Source organism: Carassius gibelio, chromosome B19 (genome assembly GCF_023724105.1).
Source record: "Carassius gibelio isolate Cgi1373 ecotype wild population from Czech Republic chromosome B19, carGib1.2-hapl.c, whole genome shotgun sequence".
Lineage (NCBI taxonomy): Eukaryota > Metazoa > Chordata > Actinopteri > Cypriniformes > Cyprinidae > Carassius > Carassius gibelio.
Window position 1 is genome coordinate 27,784,491 of NC_068414.1, and position 21,703 is coordinate 27,806,193.

Below are 21,703 nucleotides of genomic sequence, written 5' to 3' on the forward strand. Positions count from 1 at the left end.
GTAATAATACACTCATGTAACCACAAGTGTCTATAATCAATTACAGATTTTCAAATGTTTCTCGTTTAAGGGCTATTTAGTGTTACCTTTTCCAAAGCCACTGAAGTTTGTTTGCTTGTGATTGCTTCATCAGAGTCTCTTAGCTTGTTGTAGGACATCAGAGTGAATGCCGTGGAGGGACTGTGGTAGTTGTGTTAAACTGGTTTTATGAAGTTTTTTTTTTTAATCTGAACCAAATTACACTTCTTTCTTCCTCTCTTTCTCTATGTAAAGCTGAATCGTTTATCACTGCTGAGCACTAATGTGTTCCGGTGGAAGACGATTTATGTTGTGCACTTAATTCTACTCTTAATCATGTTTGTTGTGGTGTTCACAAGTGTGTTTGGTAGAAACCTGAATAGGCCTATTGTGTTTTCATGTCAGCTTGGACCATAATGTTCATAGTGTTGATTTGTCTGTTTCCGTCTCAATCTCCCTGTTCATTGAATAAGTTTGGTAATGTCTTGATTCTCTTATGCAAACAGTAGTAAAAGTATTTTACAATCAACAGTATTTTAATGGAATAGTTTTTTTTTTTGTCAAGCATTTTAAAAGCAGCAAAAAGCATCTTATTTGAGAAAGTTGAGAGTTTTTAATGTCATTTTTATTCCTTTTTTTTAACATAGCTTGATTTTTACTTCCTTTTTAGTACATTAACTTATTTCAAATGAGCATTTCAGTTTTTTTTCAGCTAGCTTTTTTTTAAACAACAATAAAAAAATTTAAAATGTGAAATTCGGAATAATTTGCATGTCAGAGGAATCTGGTGTGCTACTAATTAATAACAGTAAAAAGTTAAAGGTAAATATATTTGGAATATATATTTAGAATAATCTCCCTGACTAAATATTTTTGCATTAATTAAAGCAGATCTGATGTAGTACAGAGTTTACATTTTATTCAGTTATGTGGACTTCATAGTAGATGTATAACAGTCATGACTGATACTTTTGAATAACTGAGCAGCATCTACAAAGGTTGGTCTGAACGATGAAGGCTAATGTTTAGAAATTATTTCAGGTTTTTCCAGTCTCATGAGCTTTTATATTGCTAAATCTCGTCAGTTTCCCAAGCAAGCTGGTTACAAGCATCACGGCACTGATGGTGAGCAGCGTCTTCGATTCTAAAACTTGCAAACAGTGCTCTGTAACTACGATTTATTTTATTAGAAGCTTAGTACATACGTACAGAATAGTACTTACTAGGCCATATAATAGGTCGTAAAATTTCAAGCCATCCCGGTACACCTTTAACCTCTCTATATACACCAACCATCAGTCGCTATGAACGGAAGCTGTCAAACACTGCGAGCAGATCGACAGCTCCTCTAATCCAATGAGAGAAAATATTTGATGGCTGTCACCCAATGGCGTTTCAGTGGGCGGGGCCAGAAGCCTCCGGCGCACCAGGCGGAGGAGGTGTTCCTGGCTGCCATCTTTGATGCGAGAAGTGATTGTTTGGCGAATAGAAATAATAGGAAATAAAAATATAGCGTGGAAAGTTGGGGAATTGTGGTGGAACTGAAGGGGTTGTTAAAAGGAAGAGTGAAACTCAGGAAAATCAGGTAAAACATCCTCGCAGCGTGGGAGCGTCACTCTATTTACGTGCAGTTTTTTTCTTTTCCTTTCCAATTTGTATCCTAGCCAAAAAAAAAAAAAAGCTCGAGCCGGTCGTGTTCACTACAGGCTCGCGAGCTGCTTGCTGGAACGGAGCTTTCCAACTCATCTGAAGTGTTAATATTATAGCAACAGTGTCTCAGCACGTGGAAAAAGTAAAGTGCGTGCAAATTAAGTTGGGTAAGAGGATATAAAAGAAGCCACATGCAGGGAAGGACAGTGGCAGTCTCTGGTTTCACATTCCTACAATATTATTTCGTAAAATCCAGCTTGCTCTAAATTATATGTTATCACCAGGACTGTGAGATCTGTGTTTTTATGTTTACTTTAAACTGTAAACATATCTTAGGGTGGCTCAGCTCTTCCAACTGCCAGCTGTTGTGTTTGCACGCGCTACATTGTTGCGAGAACTCAATGGATGCGCGCGAGTGTGTCAGAGGCTTGCAGCTGTCATCCAGACTGTTTATATGATTTTATATAATTATCAGGACTGTGATGAATTAATAGCAATTTTTGATGCATTATTAGCGTTCAGCTTCAGTCACACATGTACTAACTGATCTTTATGGGAGTGCATGGATGCATGAAATCGTGCATTTCAACATTGTGGCTGATGCGTCCTGCTCCATGTAGTTAGAAATCTGTTTGATAAAATGGTTAGATATAAGTCGGAATGCATCGTGTACTTTGTTGTGTCATTGTTGTCTAATTTGTCTCATGCCCTTAAACGTGTTTGAATCTCATGTTTTAACTGACCAGGAGCAGGATTAGTCAAAAGCCTGTTTTATTTTTATTTAATTTTTTTTATCAACCACCAAATCCATTTCTGTATGCACTGTAGCTTGTCTTAGCTTTGACAGTGTAGTGTTGGATATTTTTTTTTCTGTGATAGTCCATTAGAAGGTCATAAAGGGGCTATTTAATCATTTATAAATACAGGCTTCAAAGTATTATTCTTGCTGCCATGTGCCTTTACATCAAAACCATGTTTATTAACTGAAGAAACATAACCTAACATGAGACAGCCTTCATATAAAGCTCTTCAAATCTCTGCATCATAATTTAATTTCAGCTTAAATAAATCGTTGGCCCACAAATTATATTTGTTGAAAATGTTCTTGAACTCAACCCAATTTTTGTTTTTAATCGGAACACATTTGGATAAATTTAGCATGACATCACTTGCTCACTAATGGATCTTCTGCAGTGAATGGGTGCCGTCAGAAATAGAGTCCAAAAACATCCCATTAATCCAGTCGAAAACGTGAGTGTTTATAATAAACAAATTCTTCATTACGATGTTTTAACTTTAAACTGTTTCTTCTGGCTAAAATAGGGAGTCCTCTTTCTCTAATATTCCTTTCTCCATCGCCAGTGAAAATGTCATTTTGTCTGAATTAGGAGGAAAAATATTCACAGATCAAGCACTGTTCATAAGTCAAAACAGTTCTTAACAAATATGTTGTTGGTGGATTTTGATATGAGAGGACAACAGGAGATGGTCTTTTCCCTACTAGAACGGGTTTAAAGTTAATTAATGATACATTTGTTCCTAACAAGCATGCAGCTTTTCACAAGAAACTTAATTGATGAACTGGAGAACTTGTGGATTATTGTGATGCTTTTATCAGCTGTTTAGACTCTTCATTCTGACGGCACCCATTGACTGCAGAGGGTCCGTTAGTGAACAAGTGATGTCATGTCATGCTAAATTTCTCCAAATGTTTCCTGATGAAGAAACAAACTCCTCTACATTGGATAGCCAGAGGGAGAGAACATTTTATTTTCAGCAAATGTCTTTCTTTGAGTGAACAAAGTCTTGCTTGAACAACACTCTTGAGGTTTCTGAATCTAATAAACATGGATAACGTGCATGCATCAATGCAGGTCTGTACTATGTGGGATGTGCAAAGGATAGATTAATACTTGCGATAAATTTAGACTGTGATAGCACATCTTTGTTTCGCACTGGTGTGCTTGTGTGCATCCCAACACATACTTTAAGAATGCAAGTATACATTTGACAAGACATCCCTGTCTGCACGTGATTGGTATCTGATGCTGAGAAATATGATTTATGATTTACTTGAAATAAATGCAATAGAATGATCTAAATTCAATGATCTAGATATATTATGGAGATGTTTAAAGACATTTTTGTAAAATTGTGCACAACTCTTCTGTGTAATAAGGGCTGGTCTCATACGTATAGATAGCCAGAACTGGCAAATTGCCCTTTGCGTTGGATGTATTTTCCTTAAAATGAGTAGCATGTGTAGCAGATTTGCATAGAATGCTTTTTCGATGCTGTAGGTGAAAAGGTGGAGCGTGCAGTTTGTTCAGTGTTAAAATATTTGATCTTATTCCAGTTTAATGTAGTTTTACAGCTAGTCCCAGTTTTTATATTCACAACAAACCTGTCTAACCATCCCTACAGCAATCACAAGAGCCGTTTTGTATGTTTGTAATGATGTCACTGTGTCATTATAATAATTACGCTAATAGTTCAGCGGAAAAAAGAGGTAATTATAAAACAGACCATCAGTCTGAGAGGCATGTGTTCTTTTTTTGGACGTATTGCATTGAAGCACAATATAATGGCAGTCTTTTTTCTTACTAATCCAGTCATTTGTAAGAGACTCAGCTGATTTCATATTAAGCACAGCAATGGTGCTCATTTTCTCTTCTATCTTTTTCAGTAGAAGGCATGAAGAAAACGTCATAGTCAAGAAGTCATGGCTGATAAAAGAAAACTTCAAGGTATGATAACAGGCTTTTTTTCTGGGCCATATCTGTTTAATGCATGATATCTCAATGCAGCTTAGTTTGAGGAGAATGCTACATGAGTAGCTTAAATTATTTAGCGTTATTTGCTGTATCAAAGCACATGTGCGTGTGTCTGAGAATATGGCCTGCTCTCACCTCATCCCATCATGCACCTAAGGTTTGCTTCTCTCCTCAGGTGAGATAGACCGATGTTTGAAAAAAGTTGCAGAAGGGGTAGAGCAGTTTGAGGACATTTGGAAAAAGGTAAGGAACGCACTAAAGCTCATTATATCATGCTAAGTATAATTAGGTGTCCATTTCTTTTAAGAATAGTGTTTTACAATATGTCATGTCAAATTCAAAACAAAAAATGCTGGAAAATGAGAGTATGATGATTATCATTAAGCAGCACAACTGATTTCGACATTGATAATAGGACAATGTTTCTTGAGCACTGAATCAGCATATAAGAATGACTTCTGAAGGATTCATGTGACCATGAAGATGAGTAATGGCTGCTGAAAATTCAGCTTTGCATCACAGGAAAAAAATTCTTTGTTAAATAGAAAACAGTTATTTTCAGTTTTAATCATATTTTACAATAGCCCTGTCTTACTCTGTTTTTGATCAAATAAATGCAGCGTTGATGAGCTTAATCGATTGCCTTTTTAAATCCAAGCCAAACTTTTGAACAGTAGTGTGAAATTGTCAAATAGCAAATATAAAGCGATAGTACTATGCTTGCAAAAAAAACGACTCCATGTGGCCACCTTTTACTTTTGCAGAGTGTGACAAATCAAAGAGCTAAATCACACACCAAAGCAGATTTGCAAACTAAATACACACCCACAACAACAACCTGCTCAGCAGATACTTTAAACCACAACACAGTCCCTCTCCCACGATGAGCAAATGTAGTCAATGAAGACAATAGAAGACATTTTTGAATGTGAACAACTTTTAAGAAGTCCGCCTACTTAATTGTACATCTTTCTCATTTATATTTGATCTGCTCATTGATGTGATTGTATGTATCTTTTTCTTGTTGTAAATGTGAGCAGTGTTCAGAGACACGTAGACCTGGACCTCTGGTGTGATTTAAAAAAAAAAAAAAAAAAACAGCAACAAAAAAACAAACTTGATGTCTTTTCAGCAAACACTGTAGTGCACTTATGGGTACAATCCACAGTCCTCAACACTGTAGTTGAGTAGACACAGGAAAATGCAGTATGTGCGCAATAGATCTTCTCATGGATCCATGTTGAAAACATTAAAAAGAACAGCATTTATTTGAAATAGAAATAACAATATAAAAGCCTTTCTTCTCACGCATCAATTTAATGCATCCATGCTGAATAAAATGGTCATTTACTTTTTTTCTTTTTTGTACTTACTGACCTCAGACTTGATCAGTAGTTCTGAACAGTGGTGTATTTAAACCAAAAATAATAATATGACAAATAACATTTTATATATGCACGTTGCCCTCAAATAATGTGATTTTTATAATTTTTTTTCAGCTCTATAATGCAGCCAACACCAACCAAAAAGAGAAATATGAATCTGACCTCAAGAAAGAGATTAAAAAACTACAGGTGAGAGTTTTCTGTTGGTCACAAACTGAATGCTGTAGGTTGAACCATTTTCTTTTATTTAGAAGACATCAGTTTTTTCGCTGGTCTAGGTGTGTTTTTCTTTATTGGTAACTATGAGGACAAGCGCTACCCACGCTGAGGGTCATGTATGCGTGGCGTGTCCACTGTGCTTGGCGGCACAGGATGAGTTGGGCACGCTTGATTTCAGGCGTCCAGCTCAATTTTCTTTCATTCTTTGTTTCTACATGCTCTTTCTGTTTCTGTCTGCATTGGTTCTGCAGCGTCTCCGTGACCAGATTAAGACATGGGTCGCCTCCAGTGAGATCAAAGACAAAAGACAGCTAGTAGAGAATCGCAAACTCATCGAGACGGTGAGTAGATGTCTGTTTTCATCCAACAAAAATACCTGATACTAATAAATAATGCCGGATTTAATATGCTTTAAATATCTTAAATCATTTTTTGATGAAGGACATTAGTAAGGTTTTCAGTAAGATGAGATGAGAACTTTTTGTAATTTTGTGAGGGAGGTATGCACAGGTCACTGTAAGATTAAGATATTGTAATCCAGAAATAAATAGTTGCAGTTTTTTTCCACCACAGCAAATGGAGCGATTTAAGATTGTGGAACGGGAGACCAAAACAAAAGCGTATTCTAAAGAAGGACTTGGCCTCGCTCAGAAAGTCGATCCTGCACAGAAAGAGAAAGAAGAGGTCGGCCAGTGGCTAACGGTAAGAAAGAAAGCATAAAGCACTCTGGTTAAAGTCGATGTGAATTGTTCCAAATACATTTGATTTCCGTAATGGAGAAAAGTATATGTGAACTAATGCACACTGATAAATTGTTCACTATAAAACAAGAAATGTCCATTTAATAAAGCAAATTAGGATTCGTTTTGGTTTGATTTGACAGAAATTCCCAGCCTTATAGGAAGGAGTTGTGTCTTGATTCAGGATGCTACAATATTAGTCTCATTTTAGATGCCAAATGCCTTGTTTTTAATGTAGATGATAGTAGGCGGCTGCTGTCAGGGGAGGAGTGAAAAAAGAGCAGCTGAACTCCCACTTCTTATAGTGGTCCAGGAACCCAAGCAAAGGAAATATCATGATCGCATTCTATGTTGCCAGTGAAGTGGATGCATTTGACATTGCTTTTAGATGAAGATTGATACTATGAACAAATAATCAGTGTATGTCTTATCTGTTATCAGTGTATCTGTTATTTAATTATGCTACAATCTGCGTCTTTTCTGTTCATTTCTTGTTTAATAAGACATTATTACACCAATATGTTAAAAGTGAGTTCTGAACTATAACAACATTTTGGTGGAACTAGCTTGAACTTGAATACTGCGTGGCTAAATCAGCCCCAAATGGCATGGATTTCTGTTGAAATGACTATTTTGTCCCTGAAAATGTGTCAGCCAGTGGTAAATGTGGATGCTCCAAGTCCTTTTCCATCATTCTTTTAGTTCGCACAGTGCTTTTTGGCGAAAGACACGCTCATCTTAACTGTTGCTCTCTACGCACCATTTTCTGATGTCATCTCCTTCTGCTTTGTACCTTGGTTCTCCTAGAACACGATAGACACGTTAAACATGCAAGTGGACCAGTTCGAGAGCGAGGTTGAATCGCTTTCTGTGCAGACCAAGAAGAAGAAAGGAGACAAAGAGGTTAGTTACATTTACTCCACTATTCTTTGTTCTTATCCTTTTCATCTTTTACAATACAACTGTTTGATGTATTTTGATTATTTGAACATGTAAAAAAATGTGTATATATATTATATATTATATTATATAACAGCCAAATTAAGTCATGTACTTCTCAGCACAATCTTTCAATATTCTTGTAAATAATTCAAATTAGAAATTCTCATGTTCAAAAAGGAGTAGGAAGAAGCTCATAACTTTTCAGGTCCTACCCCATTTCTCTATTTTTATCCTTTAATTAAATACAAAACAATTTGATGCTTCACATATATATACATCTTTACATACACCCTATATCTACCTACCTTCTGTTCACATAGATACAGATGCATACACTCACATTCAATTACTTATTGGTGTACATGATTTCATCTCCTCACTGCAGCTGTTCCATACAATAACTCCTTTGGTTGTGATACAGTGATATTTAGAATTTGTTCTTATAGATTTCTTTTTAAATACAAATGTTCCTCTTAAGTGAAGTTTTGCTCTCTCTCATTTGAAACAACCTTGAATACTATTGGATGTCTGTTGATTATTTATTTTATACATAATTTGTGCAGTTTTGAAGTCAACAATGTCTCTGAATTTTAGTGCTTTTAATTTAATAAACAGTGGAGTAGTTGGTGCTCTATAGGTGATTTTATTTACAATTCTTAAGGCTCTCTTTTGAAGGATAAATATTGATTCAGTGTTGGTTTTGTAAGTGTTTCCCCATACCTCCAAACAGTAAGTAATGTAAGGAAGTATGAAGGAACAATACAACGTATACAATGTTTGCTGAATTAATAGATAATTGATTTTATACAATATAGCAATTTATTTGAATATTTTAGCCTTAATATAATGTATATGTGGCTTCCAACATAATTTTTTCATCGATTATTACTCCCAAAAATGTAGGATAGTCTAACCTAATAGTTTGGTGATCATGAATGAGTCCTTTTGTCCCCTTAACAAGGCACTTGTGGGGTGATCAGATAAGTGACAAATGAATTGGCTATTATTGATGCTAAGCACACATTTTTGTTCATATTTGAATTCTTAAAAAGAAAGTAATATTAGGAATTGCATAAATAAAATAAAAAATCTGATGGTGTCAGTTGGTAATAGTGTGGTACTGAATGATTTTCTTTTTAATCTATCATAATATTTACCATGTACTGTGGTGTTTACCACAGAAAATGATGGGATTACCATAAAAAAAAGTTTTAATGTTGTTATTGTGTTCCCTGTCAGCTCTTTCACTAGTTCTGTTAAAATGACTGCTCAATCACATTGGTAGGTCATTAGTAAGATATTCTTCTCATGCTGTGCACTCAGAAGCAGGATCGGATTGAGGAACTGAAACGAATGATCGAGAGGCACCGGTATCACATCCTCATGCTGGAAACCATCCTTAGAATGCTGGACAATGACTCGATACAGGTGGATGCCATCCGCAAGATTAAAGATGATGTCGAGTACTACCTTGATTCCTCTCAGGATCCTGACTTTGAGGAGAATGAGTTTATCTATGATGACATTGATTTAGAGGAGTTGCGTAAGTATTTGGTGCACATATCAGAAGATTCTGTAGTTCTTAATCATAACACTTTTTTTTTTTTTCACTGGTTTACTTTTTCTTTTCTTTTTTTTTTTGTAGCCCAGCCACTAGTTGCAACATCACCAGGTAACACAGAGGATGACATCTTCCAGCCCTCCAGTTCCACACCGACCTCCACAACGTCGTCATCTCCCATACCTCCTTCTCCAGCTACTTGCACTACGGTGAGCATCTCCTCCTCAGTGACAGAACTTAAGTTTAATCAACATTATCAGAGCTTGCGATATCATATCGGTTATCTGTCAAATAATTTAATTTATAAAATGTCATTTTTAGAAAAAATACAAGGTAATATCATATTCTCATATTGGACATTGTAATGTTGTGATGCCTAAATAAAATTTTTGTAAAAAATTAGGGCTGCGAGATAAATATCGGCCGATAATTTATGTGTATCTCGTCAGTAAAGCCGGTTCTCTAATCAGCAGTTAATTCCATCAAGTGGGTGATTTCACATAGAGCAGCTGTTACTACACAGAGCCATTGTTAACTGACAAGCTACGCAAATTCACGATGTGCGTTAATTATCGGCCGATATTTATCGTGCACCCCTATAAAAAAGAAATAATTTACTAATTTAAATTATATTTCTTTTTATTAATTTTTGGTTGGTTAATCTTTCAAAACTAATAATTACTCTTAACTTTTTTACTTATTTTTATTTTTAAAGATTTACTTGAAAAAATAATCTTAAAATAATTAAATATATAATTATTTTTCAAACTAATTTATTAATTGCTAATTTGTTATGGGGCGTAAAATTAGGGAGAAGCCAGGGACATGTCCCTACCAATATCCAGCGAGTGCCAAACTGTCCCTAGCAATAATTTTGATCAAACAATTAAATATATGTATATGTTTTTGTAATTTTGGATGCATCTGAAATGTCATACTATTGATATTACCTAAGAAGGTAAATTAAAGTTTTATGTAGAAAACCGTGTGCTTTCAAGGCTGCTCATTTAATACATGGCAAATGTAGTATTTCACCGGAGGAGAAGCGCAGCGATTTAGAACAACTCACGGGTATTTTACCCAATTCAAGATAGCAGTCCAAAACAGTTAATATAGAAGTTCACTTCAGGACCCTGGTTTGTTCATGGACTGTGACGACAAGCAAAAAAAACTAAAACTATGCTAAAAGAAAACCCTTCAAAACACTTTTTAGATTTTCAGTGTGAATGCTGTAGATGTGGATGGTTATGATTATGGTTTATAAAAACGCAAGTCAGTAATTAGTTTTGGTTTGCTTTTGTTTTATGTCATGTTCTCTTCATTTCTGCTGATAAGAATTCGGAAGATGATAAGAAAAGAGGTCGTTCAACAGACAGCGAAATCAGCCAGGTGAGAAAAGAAACCTATGTCACTTATATTATAGTCCTTTTGAACTGACACCGAACTCAAAAAAATAATTTCGTTTTGTCGCAGTCACCTATCAAGAATGGAAATCCATCTTTATCTCTATCTTCATCTTCCTCCTCCTCATCATCGTCTTCGTCATCATCATCCTCATCCTCGGGAGCCTCTTCAAATGCTTTGATCTCCATGGCGACTGTCGCCAGCAGCATAAGCTCGGCATCAGGGAGCAGCAGCCTCTTAGGCAACATGGGCGGCCCCCTCCAGAACTCTGGCAGCTATAGTTCAGCAACCCAGCAACAAACACCGCAATCCCAACAACAGCACCAGCCCAAAAACTCAGTCTCCTCTCTCTCCAACACCAACTCGGCCTCCTCCAGCAACAGTACCTTACTCCCAACATCCACCTCCGTGTCGCCGCCCAACACCAGCACACTGGGCCCACTGACACCCATCTCGCAGAGCCAACCTCCATTGGGAACTGGCCTTTCCTCCAGTCTGGGCCTTGGGAAGGGACAGTCTGTGACTAGTGGCACAAATCAGATGCCCGGTCTGGTTCTTTCAGGGATGCCGGCATCCTTGAACAGCATGACTGGGTTTTTGAGCGGATCCACCCCGGCACCTTATGCACAAGCGGCCGCAGCAGGTTGTGTGGGCAGCGGACTGTCAGCATCGATCGGAACGAATATTAGCAGTACTAACTCCAGTGGAGTCGTGACCTCAATGGGGTCTAACGGAAGTCTAGGCTCCACAAGCCTCTTGGGCTCAGGGACTGGTGTTCTGGGTCTTGGGTTCACACAGTCCGCTCTGGAGCCTTTACCTATGGTGGCTTCCAGCTCTGTGGGAGGCGCACTGACCTCAGGGAGCAACGTGGGAGTTATCGGAAGCAACGGAGGAACCTCTGGGACTGGTAACGCAGTGGGAAATGCTGTGCTACCACGGCCTCCTAGTGGGCCGAAACAAAACGGCGGAACAAGTGAGTGCAGAATAGCTGTCTAGTTAGGAAAAATGTAATAAACAGGGTTTCTGCAGGTCTTAAAAATATAAATTTGCCCATAAACAAATTAAGGATTAAAAAAAAGTCTTAAATGTGAGCAGAAAGTCTACAATTGAATTTCATGCTCAGTATTTTTTTTTCATGTATTCCAGTACAAGTATCTCTACATCCTTATAATATGCATTTATTTTTACCTCGTTTGCTCAACGACTCCCAAACAATTCGCTCAACAATTATTTTTTTCAATTTTTTTCGTTTAAAAAAAGGACTCGTTTCAATGATTCAGAGATGACTCTTTAAAGTGCCCCTATTATGCCATTTTTAAGGTTGCTAATATTGTTTTATGAGTCTCCTAAAACAGGTTTACATGCCTGCAAGGTCAAAAAACATTATAGTTCAAAGATTCAGTCTCTCCGAACCCCTCCTTTCCGTTAGCCCTCACTGCTGTGATTGGTCAGATGGTGCAGTCCTTTGTGATTGGTTCAGAGCCGTAGAGCTCATGATTGGTCTAGCGCATACAGCACATATCGGAAACTAAACAAGACGCAAATTCCTGATGACTCGTTTAGGCGATTGCGAGCAGACTTTTTTTTTTTTTTTTTTTTGACAGATTATAACTTTTATCTGTTGTGCGCTGTCAGCTTTTACGACTTTGCTGATAGTTTATGTTCACATACAGCTACATGACAGTGAATGAAAGGTAATAGTCGAAAAAGCATAATAGGGGAACTGTAAAAAAAAAAAAAAAAAAAAAAATCAAAATCTGTTAAAAGCGTTTCTAATACAACTCAATATGTTCTCTAAATGCAAGTGTCTATTGAGGACATAATGACTTTTTATTTATTCCTTAAATTTTCTTTGCTTAAAATGGCTTTTTAAAATGTTTTACAATTCTTATAAAGCTGTAGAAACCCTGAATAAATTTGCTCTAAAACATTATAAGACACTGAAGTTGTATTTGTTCACATTTTGACTTCAATATTCCCGCATCTTCCAGGTTATAGTGCTGTGGTAGGAGACAGCACGTCAGACACCGCCCTCAACAGTGCCAGCCAACCACAGATTAGCCAATCCTCATCCTCAAATTCCTCAACGAATCAGCCGTGAGTACTGCTATGCCCTGACAACCATCTATAACAACCTAACACTGTGAAAAGTCTTTGTGAGGTTTAAAAGACAATTAATAATATTTAGTACTAGTAATATTGTTGATTAAACGGCACTGTCATTACTGGATGAGAGCTACATTTGAGCTGAATTGAGCTGAAAAAACGATGCTTTTGCCTTCTGTACAGCTGTTTATTGCTGAAATGTTGCTTAATAACTGATGAATTTTACAATATTGTCTCTTCTATTGAGCCAAATGATGGCACTACTGTCTTCTGTAGAGCTGCTTTATATCTAAATTAAATTTGATTAAAATTTGCAACATTGACAATCTTATTGAACTGAATCAACATTTAATTAAGCTGAGATATTGTCTTCTTCAGAGCTGCCTTACAGCTGAAATTGAGTTTGTTTCGTAATTGAATTTCACAACTTTAATACTTATTTTCCTGTTTATTAATGCGAAGCTGCTATGAAATGATCTGTATTGTATACTTGTACTGTACAAGTACTTTCCCGGAAAACAAACATCTAAATTCCTCATTAAGCTGATTTTTCTAAATGCTCTTCTCCCTCCTGTCAAAACAGTAAGGACAGTGTGTCCAGCCTCCTGGGGTCGATGACACTGCCGCCCAGCTCGCCCTCACCGTCATACAGTGAGAGTAAAGCAGGTGGTGGCAGCCTGCTGAACGGCCCGCACTCATACACACAGGCGGCTGACACCATCAAGGTTAGTCACACAATGTTTGCGCATACACACTCAGCACATTGTGTGTCATTACATCACACTACACCTGTTTGATGAGTGGGTGCACATCTCAAGGCAAAGTCTACATTCCTGTTGCCCAATAGTGCCCAGCAAATTGGATTTCATTATGTGATTGGCCAAACTGAGATTAAACCGGAACAGGCAGAGAAATGAACTCATTAATTATTGCACACCACCTTAAAGCCACATGACGTTTAGATTAAATAAATGTGATGAAAAAAGCATAAAGAGCCTGGGTTGTTAGTTGTATAAGGACAGTTATTCTATTGTTCAAAAGTTTGGGGGTTTTGAAAGAAACTGATCAATATAATGTAGCCTCACTAAAGTATTAGTGACAGTAAAGATTAAACTATTTCTAAATCAAATAAATGCTGTTCTTTTGGAGAAAAAAATGTATTGGTTCTATTAGGCATTTTTGTAAAAATCCATTAAATGATCTGTATATTCCAGTGTGTTATTAATTTTATGATTGGCCTGTGTTGTCATTATAAAGCTGCCTTGTTTCTATGCATAATTGTTTCTTGGAAGAGATTATGCAAAGGAACTGTTCATCATCCCTAATTATTTGCCCATGGCACTGTTTTAAGAACATGCTAGAACACTAGAGTCAGCTTTTAATTGACCATTGTTTCAAAATGTGATCTTTTTTTTTTTTTTTTTTTCACTCTCTCCAGCCTCAGGAGCCTCCGAGCTCTTTAAAGGCGATGGCAGAGAGGGTTGCTCAGGGTTCAGGGTTAGAAGGAGATCTGTCTGCACTACATATCTCAAGTGGTAAGTATCAACAAGTACGCATTACTCTCAGCTTATCTTGCACTATTTGTTATGTTGTTTGGCTGCTTTCATTCTTCCGTCCTCTTCTAGATATATTCCCCAGCTCCACGGCCCCTTCAGGCACTCCTGCAGCTCCTCAGTCTGCTCTGTCAGAGGTGAGCATCCCCCCATCATTGGGTGTGTGTCCACTGGGCCCCGTCCCCCTGTCCAAAGAGCAACTCTACCAGCAAGCCATGCAGGAGTCCACCTGGACGCACATGCCTCACCCGTCCGACTCGGAGAGGATCAGGTGAGTGCACACACAAACACATTTCCTTAGCATTCACTGATTCTGACAGGTGACCAGTCACATGCCTCCAAATCTGGGAGATGTGACCATGTTTTGCATTAGTTTTTAATCATTTTTTAATCTGTTTTATTCTAAAGCATAATGCAGTTTTAATGTTTTTGGGCATTGTAGAATGAGGAGTATTTGCATCGGTTTTGTGTACCTTTCCAAATGAAAAATATTTGGCACTTAGTGAGCCTTAATCAAAATTAAATAAGTAAAACAATAATAATATTTCAGTCTACCAGTTTATTTGATAATATTCTATGCAATATCTGCTCTCATAAAACGGGCACTGGAGTGAGTGAGTGAATTAATTCAATTTAATAAATTAATTTAAAAATAAATAATACATTCATTTAAAATTATATTTAAAAAAAATGTCCACCTGTCACTTCAATGGCTCATTCAATGATTTAATAATTTCAACATTTATTAATTAATCAGTAATTTTTATTTATCAAAGTTTTCTGATTGGTATGTTTCCTTATTATTTTTACTTGAATTATAATTTTTTTTGCATGTATTTATTTTACTTGTATGTATTTATGTATTTAGAGGTACATAAAATAAATAATCTTTTTTTATTGATTTATGTATTAAAATCTAATAAATTAATTAAATGCATTTATTTTTTAATTTGAATTATTTGATACTCTATATTAAATCCGCGCAAAAATACTAACTCACCCTAAACTATTTCACATTATCAGGGTCATTTGGCTTGTTTTGAATGCATTTTCAACCATCATTTTTTTATTGTTTACTCTCTTTTGGACACACAGGCAGTACCTGATGAGGAACCCCTGCCCAACACTGCCTTTTCACCAGCAGATGCCACCTGCTCACTCTGACACTGTGGAGTTCTACCAGAGACTGTCTACAGAGACCCTCTTCTTCATCTTTTACTACCTAGAGGTGTGTGTGCAAGTCTTTACAGTTAATGCCCCCAGTGGAGCCTCAGTAACTGCAAATAGCTTGCATTTGATTGATAGATAGTGGTGATGTAGATCTTAGAGTGTGATTTTTTTTTTTTTTTTTTTTTTTTTTTTTAGGATTACGGTCAGATTACAGCCTGTTTTTATTGGCATATTTCTGGTGAATGACAAATTGTTGCTTTACACTTCCTAGGGTACAAAAGCACAGTATCTAGCAGCCAAGGCCTTGAAAAAACAATCATGGAGGTTCCACACCAAGTACATGATGTGGTTCCAGAGGCACGAGGAGCCCAAGACCATCACTGACGAGTTTGAGCAAGTGAGTCACACTATAACATGAGCCGCTGCTTGGAACTCTAAAGTAAATGACAATACACGCTAGTGACTAAAACTGTAATTGATCGACTGGCTGCTTGAGGCTTGCTCCAGAAGGGAGTCAGTCACATAGACTCCCCATGTTAAATTGCCCAACTTTACAGCGGAAAAAAATTTGTTTACAGCCAGGTGTAAAAAGTGATTTTGGTCTATACAGCTAATTTTACCCTTCATAACAACTGTGAGAGGGCTGAATTTTTTTATTACTCATCTTTTTAAATTATTTTAAGCCTTAAAGTTCTGCACAATTGTTGAGTGCCCCCCTACAGTTTATTTTGTTTTTATGAAATTCATATTTTTATTCAGCGGAGATAATGAATTAATGAATGAAAAGTGACTGTAAAGACTTTTGCATTGTAAAACTGAATGCTGGTCTTTTGAACTTAGTATACAGGTGCTGGTCATATAATTAGAATATCATCAAAAAGTTGATTTTATTTCACTAATTCCATTCAAAAAGTGAAACTTGTATATTATATTCATCCATTACACACAGACTGATATATTTCAAATGTTTATTTTTTTTTTAATTTTGATAATTATAACTTACAACTAAGGAAAATCCCAAATTCAGTATCTCAGAAAATTTCAATATAACTTACTAATACAAAGAAAGGATTTTTAGAAATCTTGGCCCACTGAAAAGTATGAACATAAAGTATGAGCATGTACAGCACTCAATACTTAGTTGGGGCTCCTTTTGTCTGAATTACTGTAGCAATGCGGCGTGGCATGGAGTCGATCAGTCTGTGGCACTGCTCAGGTGTTATGAGAGCCCAGGTTGCTCTGATAGTGGTCTTCAGCTCTTCTGCATTGTTGGGTCTGGCATATCACACCTTCCTCTTCACAATAACCCATAGATTTTCTATGGGGTTAAGGTCAGGCGAGTTTGCTGGCCGATTAAGTACAGGGATACCATGGTCCTTAAACCAGGTACTGGTAGCTTTGGCACTGTGTGCAGGTGCCAAGTCCTTTGGGAAAATGAAATCTGCATCTCCATAAAGTTGGTCAGTAGCAGGAAGCATGAGTTTCTCTAAAACCTCCTGGTATATGGCTGCATTGACCTTGGACTTCAGAAAATACAGTGGACCAACACCAGCAGATGACATGGCACCGCAAACCATCACTGACTGTATAAACTTTACACTGGACCTCACGCAACATGGATTGTGTGCCTCTCCTCTCTTCCTCCAGAATCTGGGACCTTGATTTCCAAAGGAATTGTAAAATTTACTTTCATCAGAGAACATAACTGTGGACCACTCAGCAGCAGTCCAGTCCTTTTTGAAGTGAGACGCTTCTGACGCTGTCTGTTGTTCAAGAGTGGCTTGACACAAAGAATGCGACAGCTGAAACCGATGTCTTGCATACAACTGTGCGTAGTGGTTTCTTGAAGCACTGACTCCAGCAGCAGTCCACTCTTTGTGAATCTCCTCCACATTTTTGAATATGTTTTGTTTCACAATCCTCTCCAGGGTGAGGTTATCCCTATTGCTTGTACACTTTTTTTTTTCTACCACCTCTTTTCCTTCCCTCTACCTCTCTATTAATGTTCTTGGACACAGAGCTCTGTGAACAGCCAGCCTCTTTTGCAATGACATTTTGTGTCTTGCCCTACTTGTGCAAGGTGTCTATTGTCGTATTTTGGACAACTGTTAAGTCAGCAGTCTTCCCCCATGACTGTGTAGCCTACAGAACTAGACTGAGAGATCATTTTAAAGGCTTTTTTAGGTGTTTTGAGTTAATTAGCTGATTAGAGTGTGGCACCAGGTGTCTTCAATATTGAACCTTTTCACAGTATTCTAATTTTCTGAGATACTGTATTTGGATTTTCCTTAGTTGTCAGTTATAATCATCAAAATGAAAAGAAAAAAAAACATTTGAAATATATCAGTCTGTGTGTAATGAATTTATTTAATATACAAGGTTAACTTTTTTGAATGGAATTAGTGAAATAAACTTTTTGATATTCTAATTATATGACCAGCACCTGTATGTGTCAATAAAACTTAAAGGGGGGGTGAAATGCTCGTTTTCACTCAATATCCTGTTAATCTTGAGTACATATAGAGTAGTACTGCATCCTTCATAAATCCAAAAAGTCTTTAGTTCTATTATATTCATAAGAGAAAGATAGTCTGTAACGATTTTTCCCGGAAAAACACGACCGACTGGAGGCGTGACGTGTGGGCGGAGCTAAAGAATCATGAGCGCCAGTAAGCTTTTGCGTTGAGAGCATGTGAAGGCTGTGACATTACCGTGAGGGAAAAGCCATCATCCAAAACAAACCATGGCTTACAGTCAGATTCAGCCGTTTATTTATGATCCAGAATCAGATCCAGAGGCTGAAACTGAACGAAAGCAGCATCAGCAACGACTCGCTCCGAGCGGGGCTCGAACCTGGGTCTCGGCATGGGAGGGGACGCACTAACAAGGAGGCAGAGATATTTGAAGCAGTTTTACTCACCGCCTGCGGTTCCAACACACGATCGTGACCCTTTTTCCTTGGGATTGCATCATCCTTAAGAAATAAACGATACGCAAATCCGTCGTCAAACTGGGCCTTGTGAACAAGCATCTTCGAAATGCAGGGAACAAACAAAAACACTTGCACAACTCCGTGGATGCTCTGTAAAAATAAACTCCATCCACTGGTCCCTTAATGCTGATTTTTTTGGTAATCTGTGCAGGGTTGTCTTGCCCTGGCAACCAAAAACACACTTCTTTTGTGACTTTTCGCAATGCTCTCGCTCTGATCAGTGAATCGCTCTGATCAGTGAAATGTCTCTGTGCTCAGCCTCGCTATACGGGAGCGCGCGCTCTTCCGGCAGAAGTGCCTTAGGACCCATATAAGGAAATTCCGCTCCATCTACCGTCACACAGAGCCATACTCGAAAAAAACTGTCTGAAACTTGTGACAAACCGGAAGGAGTATTTTGGGAACAAAAATACTCCTTCAAACGTTCAACTTAATTTTTGAAACTTTGTCCATGTTTAGCATGGGAATCCAACTCTTTAACAGTGTAAAAAACTCAGTATGCATGAAATAGCATTTCACCCCCCCTTTAATAATTACTAACTTAATTTTGCTGAATGATTGATTATTTCTGTCTTTCTACAGGGGACATATATTTACTTTGACTATGAGAAATGGGGCCAGAGAAAAAAGGAAGGATTTACATTTGAGTACAGGTACCTTGAAGACCGGGACCTCCAGTGACGGATGGTCAACTAGAACGGAGGACTACTGTCGACATTCCGGACTGAATCAACACACACGTACACTCTCTTTCATTCATCAGGGAAGAGACCCAGATGCATGTGCGAGGCTGTTTTATGTCTCGCTGGTGCATAATGCATCTGGAGCCCCTCCCACTCCCCACCCACCAGCCACTCCTTTTGTGACTCTGCCCTCATTCAAAAGTAACCCCATTAAATCACCCTTTTCTGAGAACTTTGAGGCATTTTTGCACCAAAAAAAGAAATTGCGTGTGATCAAATAAAACATTCAACCTGTCAGCAAGATGACATATACAAATCAGTGTGGATGAATTATTTAACCTATAGTACTGCTATACTATTGATAACTTAAAGCCAGCTAATACAGATTCTCTGCATCACAGTTGTGTTATGTAGAAAATTATTCATATAAAGTAAACAAATAATTAAATTTTGATGCACAATTTTCTTGCATATACCTGTCCACCAAAGCTTCTGTTTTCTCAAGTTTGTTTTTTGGCTTGTTACCCCCTTGTCATCTTAGCTCTGATCAAAGTGCAAGTCTTAATTAATACAGATAAGCTTGCAAGTACGTGTTCTAAACTCTAATATTGATATTCATAATTGTGCTATTACTGTAGCACCAAATAATTGCACCGGATCAAGCACACTATTTTTGTTTCTAGATAACAAATAACAGGAAACCAAGTACGTCACTCATCTTGTGACTCTCATCAAAAGAAAATAGTTTTTTAGACTCCGAAAAGGGATTAATTAATGTTCATTTATTAGAGTAAATGTCCTTCTCTATCTGTAATATTTGAAAAGCGACAGGCTTTTGAGAGCTTGCATGTCTTACAGATTTCACTAAAACTTAAAGGGTTACTCCATGCAAAAATGAAAATAGTGTAATTAATCACTTACCCCCATGTTGTTGTAAACCCGTAAAAACATTTTAAGATGTTCAGGATGAAAACCGGGAGGCTTGTGACTGTTCCATTGACTCCCAAGTAAATTACACTGTTAAGGTCCAGAAAATGTTTTTTGTACGCAAAGAAAACAAAAATTATGACTTTATTCAACAATTTGTCTCCTCTGTTTCTCTCTGCATCAACATTTTGGAGAATATGCGCTGGAGCAAGCAGCATACGCACATCTGCGTACTGACAGCCGAGCTGCATGGATGCGCTGTTTTCTTTCAAATTAAAAACATAAATACATGTAGAAAACACATCCTTGTTTCGCGGCTGACACAGAATAGCATACGCAGTTTGCTTTCAGCAGATATTCCTCAAAATGGTGATGCGGAGAGGTACAGAAGAGACAAATTGTTGAATAAAGTCATTCTTTTTGTTTTCTTCACTTACAAAAACTATTCTTGTCACTTTTCTTAAAATTCTGATTGAACCACTGATGGCATATGGGCTATTCTGACTACATCTTTTTTCTGGACCTTGACAGTGTAATTTACCCTGGAAGTCAATGGGACAGTAACAAGCCTCCCGGTTTTCATCCAAAATATCTTAAATTGTGTTCCGAAGATGAACATAGCTTTTGAGGGTTTGGAACGACATGGGGTTAAGTGATTAATGACAACTTTCATTTTGGGGTGGAGTATCCCTTTAACAGTTTCATTTTAAAGTGGCACTCATAAACTTTCCAGGATTCTGTTCCCCTTTTTTGTTTGAGCTGTATGGATGAACATCCACCAAAATCATTGTAATAATATGAAAATCCTGTAGAGGGTGAATAAAGTCAGCCGTTGTGAAATTTCTTTACTATTCAGTAAGAATGGGGCGTTAAATATGAAATCCTACGAAATGCCCAACGCACACAACCTTGTTTTTATCTTAACCTTTATCTTTCCCGATGAGTGTGTAAAAGAGAGCAGAAATGTGAATTATATATATTTTTTTTCCTAACTGGAAAAGTGTTGTACAGAACATTTGTTCTCCTTCTGTTGACCCCCACCCCACCCCCCACCATTTAAACAGCATGGAAAATTACACTTTCTTAGAGTAAAAAAAAACATAGTAAATAAAGCATTGCAAAGAAAGGAAAGACTGTAAAATATAAATAAACAAATTACTTTTCAAAAAGAGTGTCTGTGGGTTTTCATCATCGCCGAGCATGTGTTTTGAATTACATTGTTCTCATGAGACCGTCTCCAGTAACATCATTTATTGACTGCCTCGTGAAGAAATTGATTATCATTTTAATTTAGTCCCATTATGATTCAGTTTGTTCCGGTCCTGGAGTGTCGTTCTGAGAGTGTTGATACACAGTTGTACAACAGCTCTGGGACTTTTCACTGTTTGTATCCTTGCTTGTATTTGTTTGCAGGATTGAAACAGAGCGAGGGGCAGGTGTTGAAATCAGAGCATCTGTGTTTTCTCTTGGTTCATGGTCGCTTCTGGTTTCTCACTAGGAAATGGAGCATAAGCAGTGGTACTTCAGTGTGCAGAGAAGAAATCTGTCATTCCACATCACTCACATACGCTGTTCTAGA

The 21,703-nt window shown here is 37.4% G+C and overlaps 1 protein-coding gene across 3 annotated transcripts; it reads left to right on the forward strand.

The window, feature by feature from the left end:
* Nucleotides 1–1,426: 1,426 nt before the first annotated feature.
* On the forward strand, nucleotides 1,427–21,293 carry LOC127979161 (CCR4-NOT transcription complex subunit 3). Of its 3 annotated transcripts, XM_052584375.1 has the most exons (18): nucleotides 1,427–1,603; nucleotides 4,355–4,415; nucleotides 4,618–4,685; nucleotides 5,942–6,016; nucleotides 6,298–6,387; nucleotides 6,620–6,748; nucleotides 7,594–7,689; nucleotides 9,052–9,271; nucleotides 9,374–9,498; nucleotides 10,625–10,678; nucleotides 10,763–11,666; nucleotides 12,685–12,790; nucleotides 13,383–13,524; nucleotides 14,238–14,334; nucleotides 14,425–14,623; nucleotides 15,448–15,580; nucleotides 15,794–15,919; nucleotides 19,097–21,293. In XM_052584375.1, the coding sequence occupies exons 2-18, from the start codon at nucleotides 4,391–4,393 to the stop codon at nucleotides 19,193–19,195; spliced, it is 2,688 nt and encodes an 895-aa protein (XP_052440335.1). In that variant the 5' UTR covers nucleotides 1,427–1,603; nucleotides 4,355–4,390; the 3' UTR covers nucleotides 19,196–21,293. The 3 variants fall into 3 exon arrangements, with proteins under 3 accessions (XP_052440335.1, XP_052440333.1, XP_052440332.1); XM_052584373.1 differs by having other exon boundaries at nucleotides 1,431–1,603; nucleotides 4,358–4,415; nucleotides 9,052–9,498; nucleotides 19,097–19,513; XM_052584372.1 differs by having other exon boundaries at nucleotides 1,432–1,603; nucleotides 9,052–9,498; nucleotides 19,097–19,513.
* The last annotated feature ends 410 nt before the right edge of the window (nucleotides 21,294–21,703 follow it).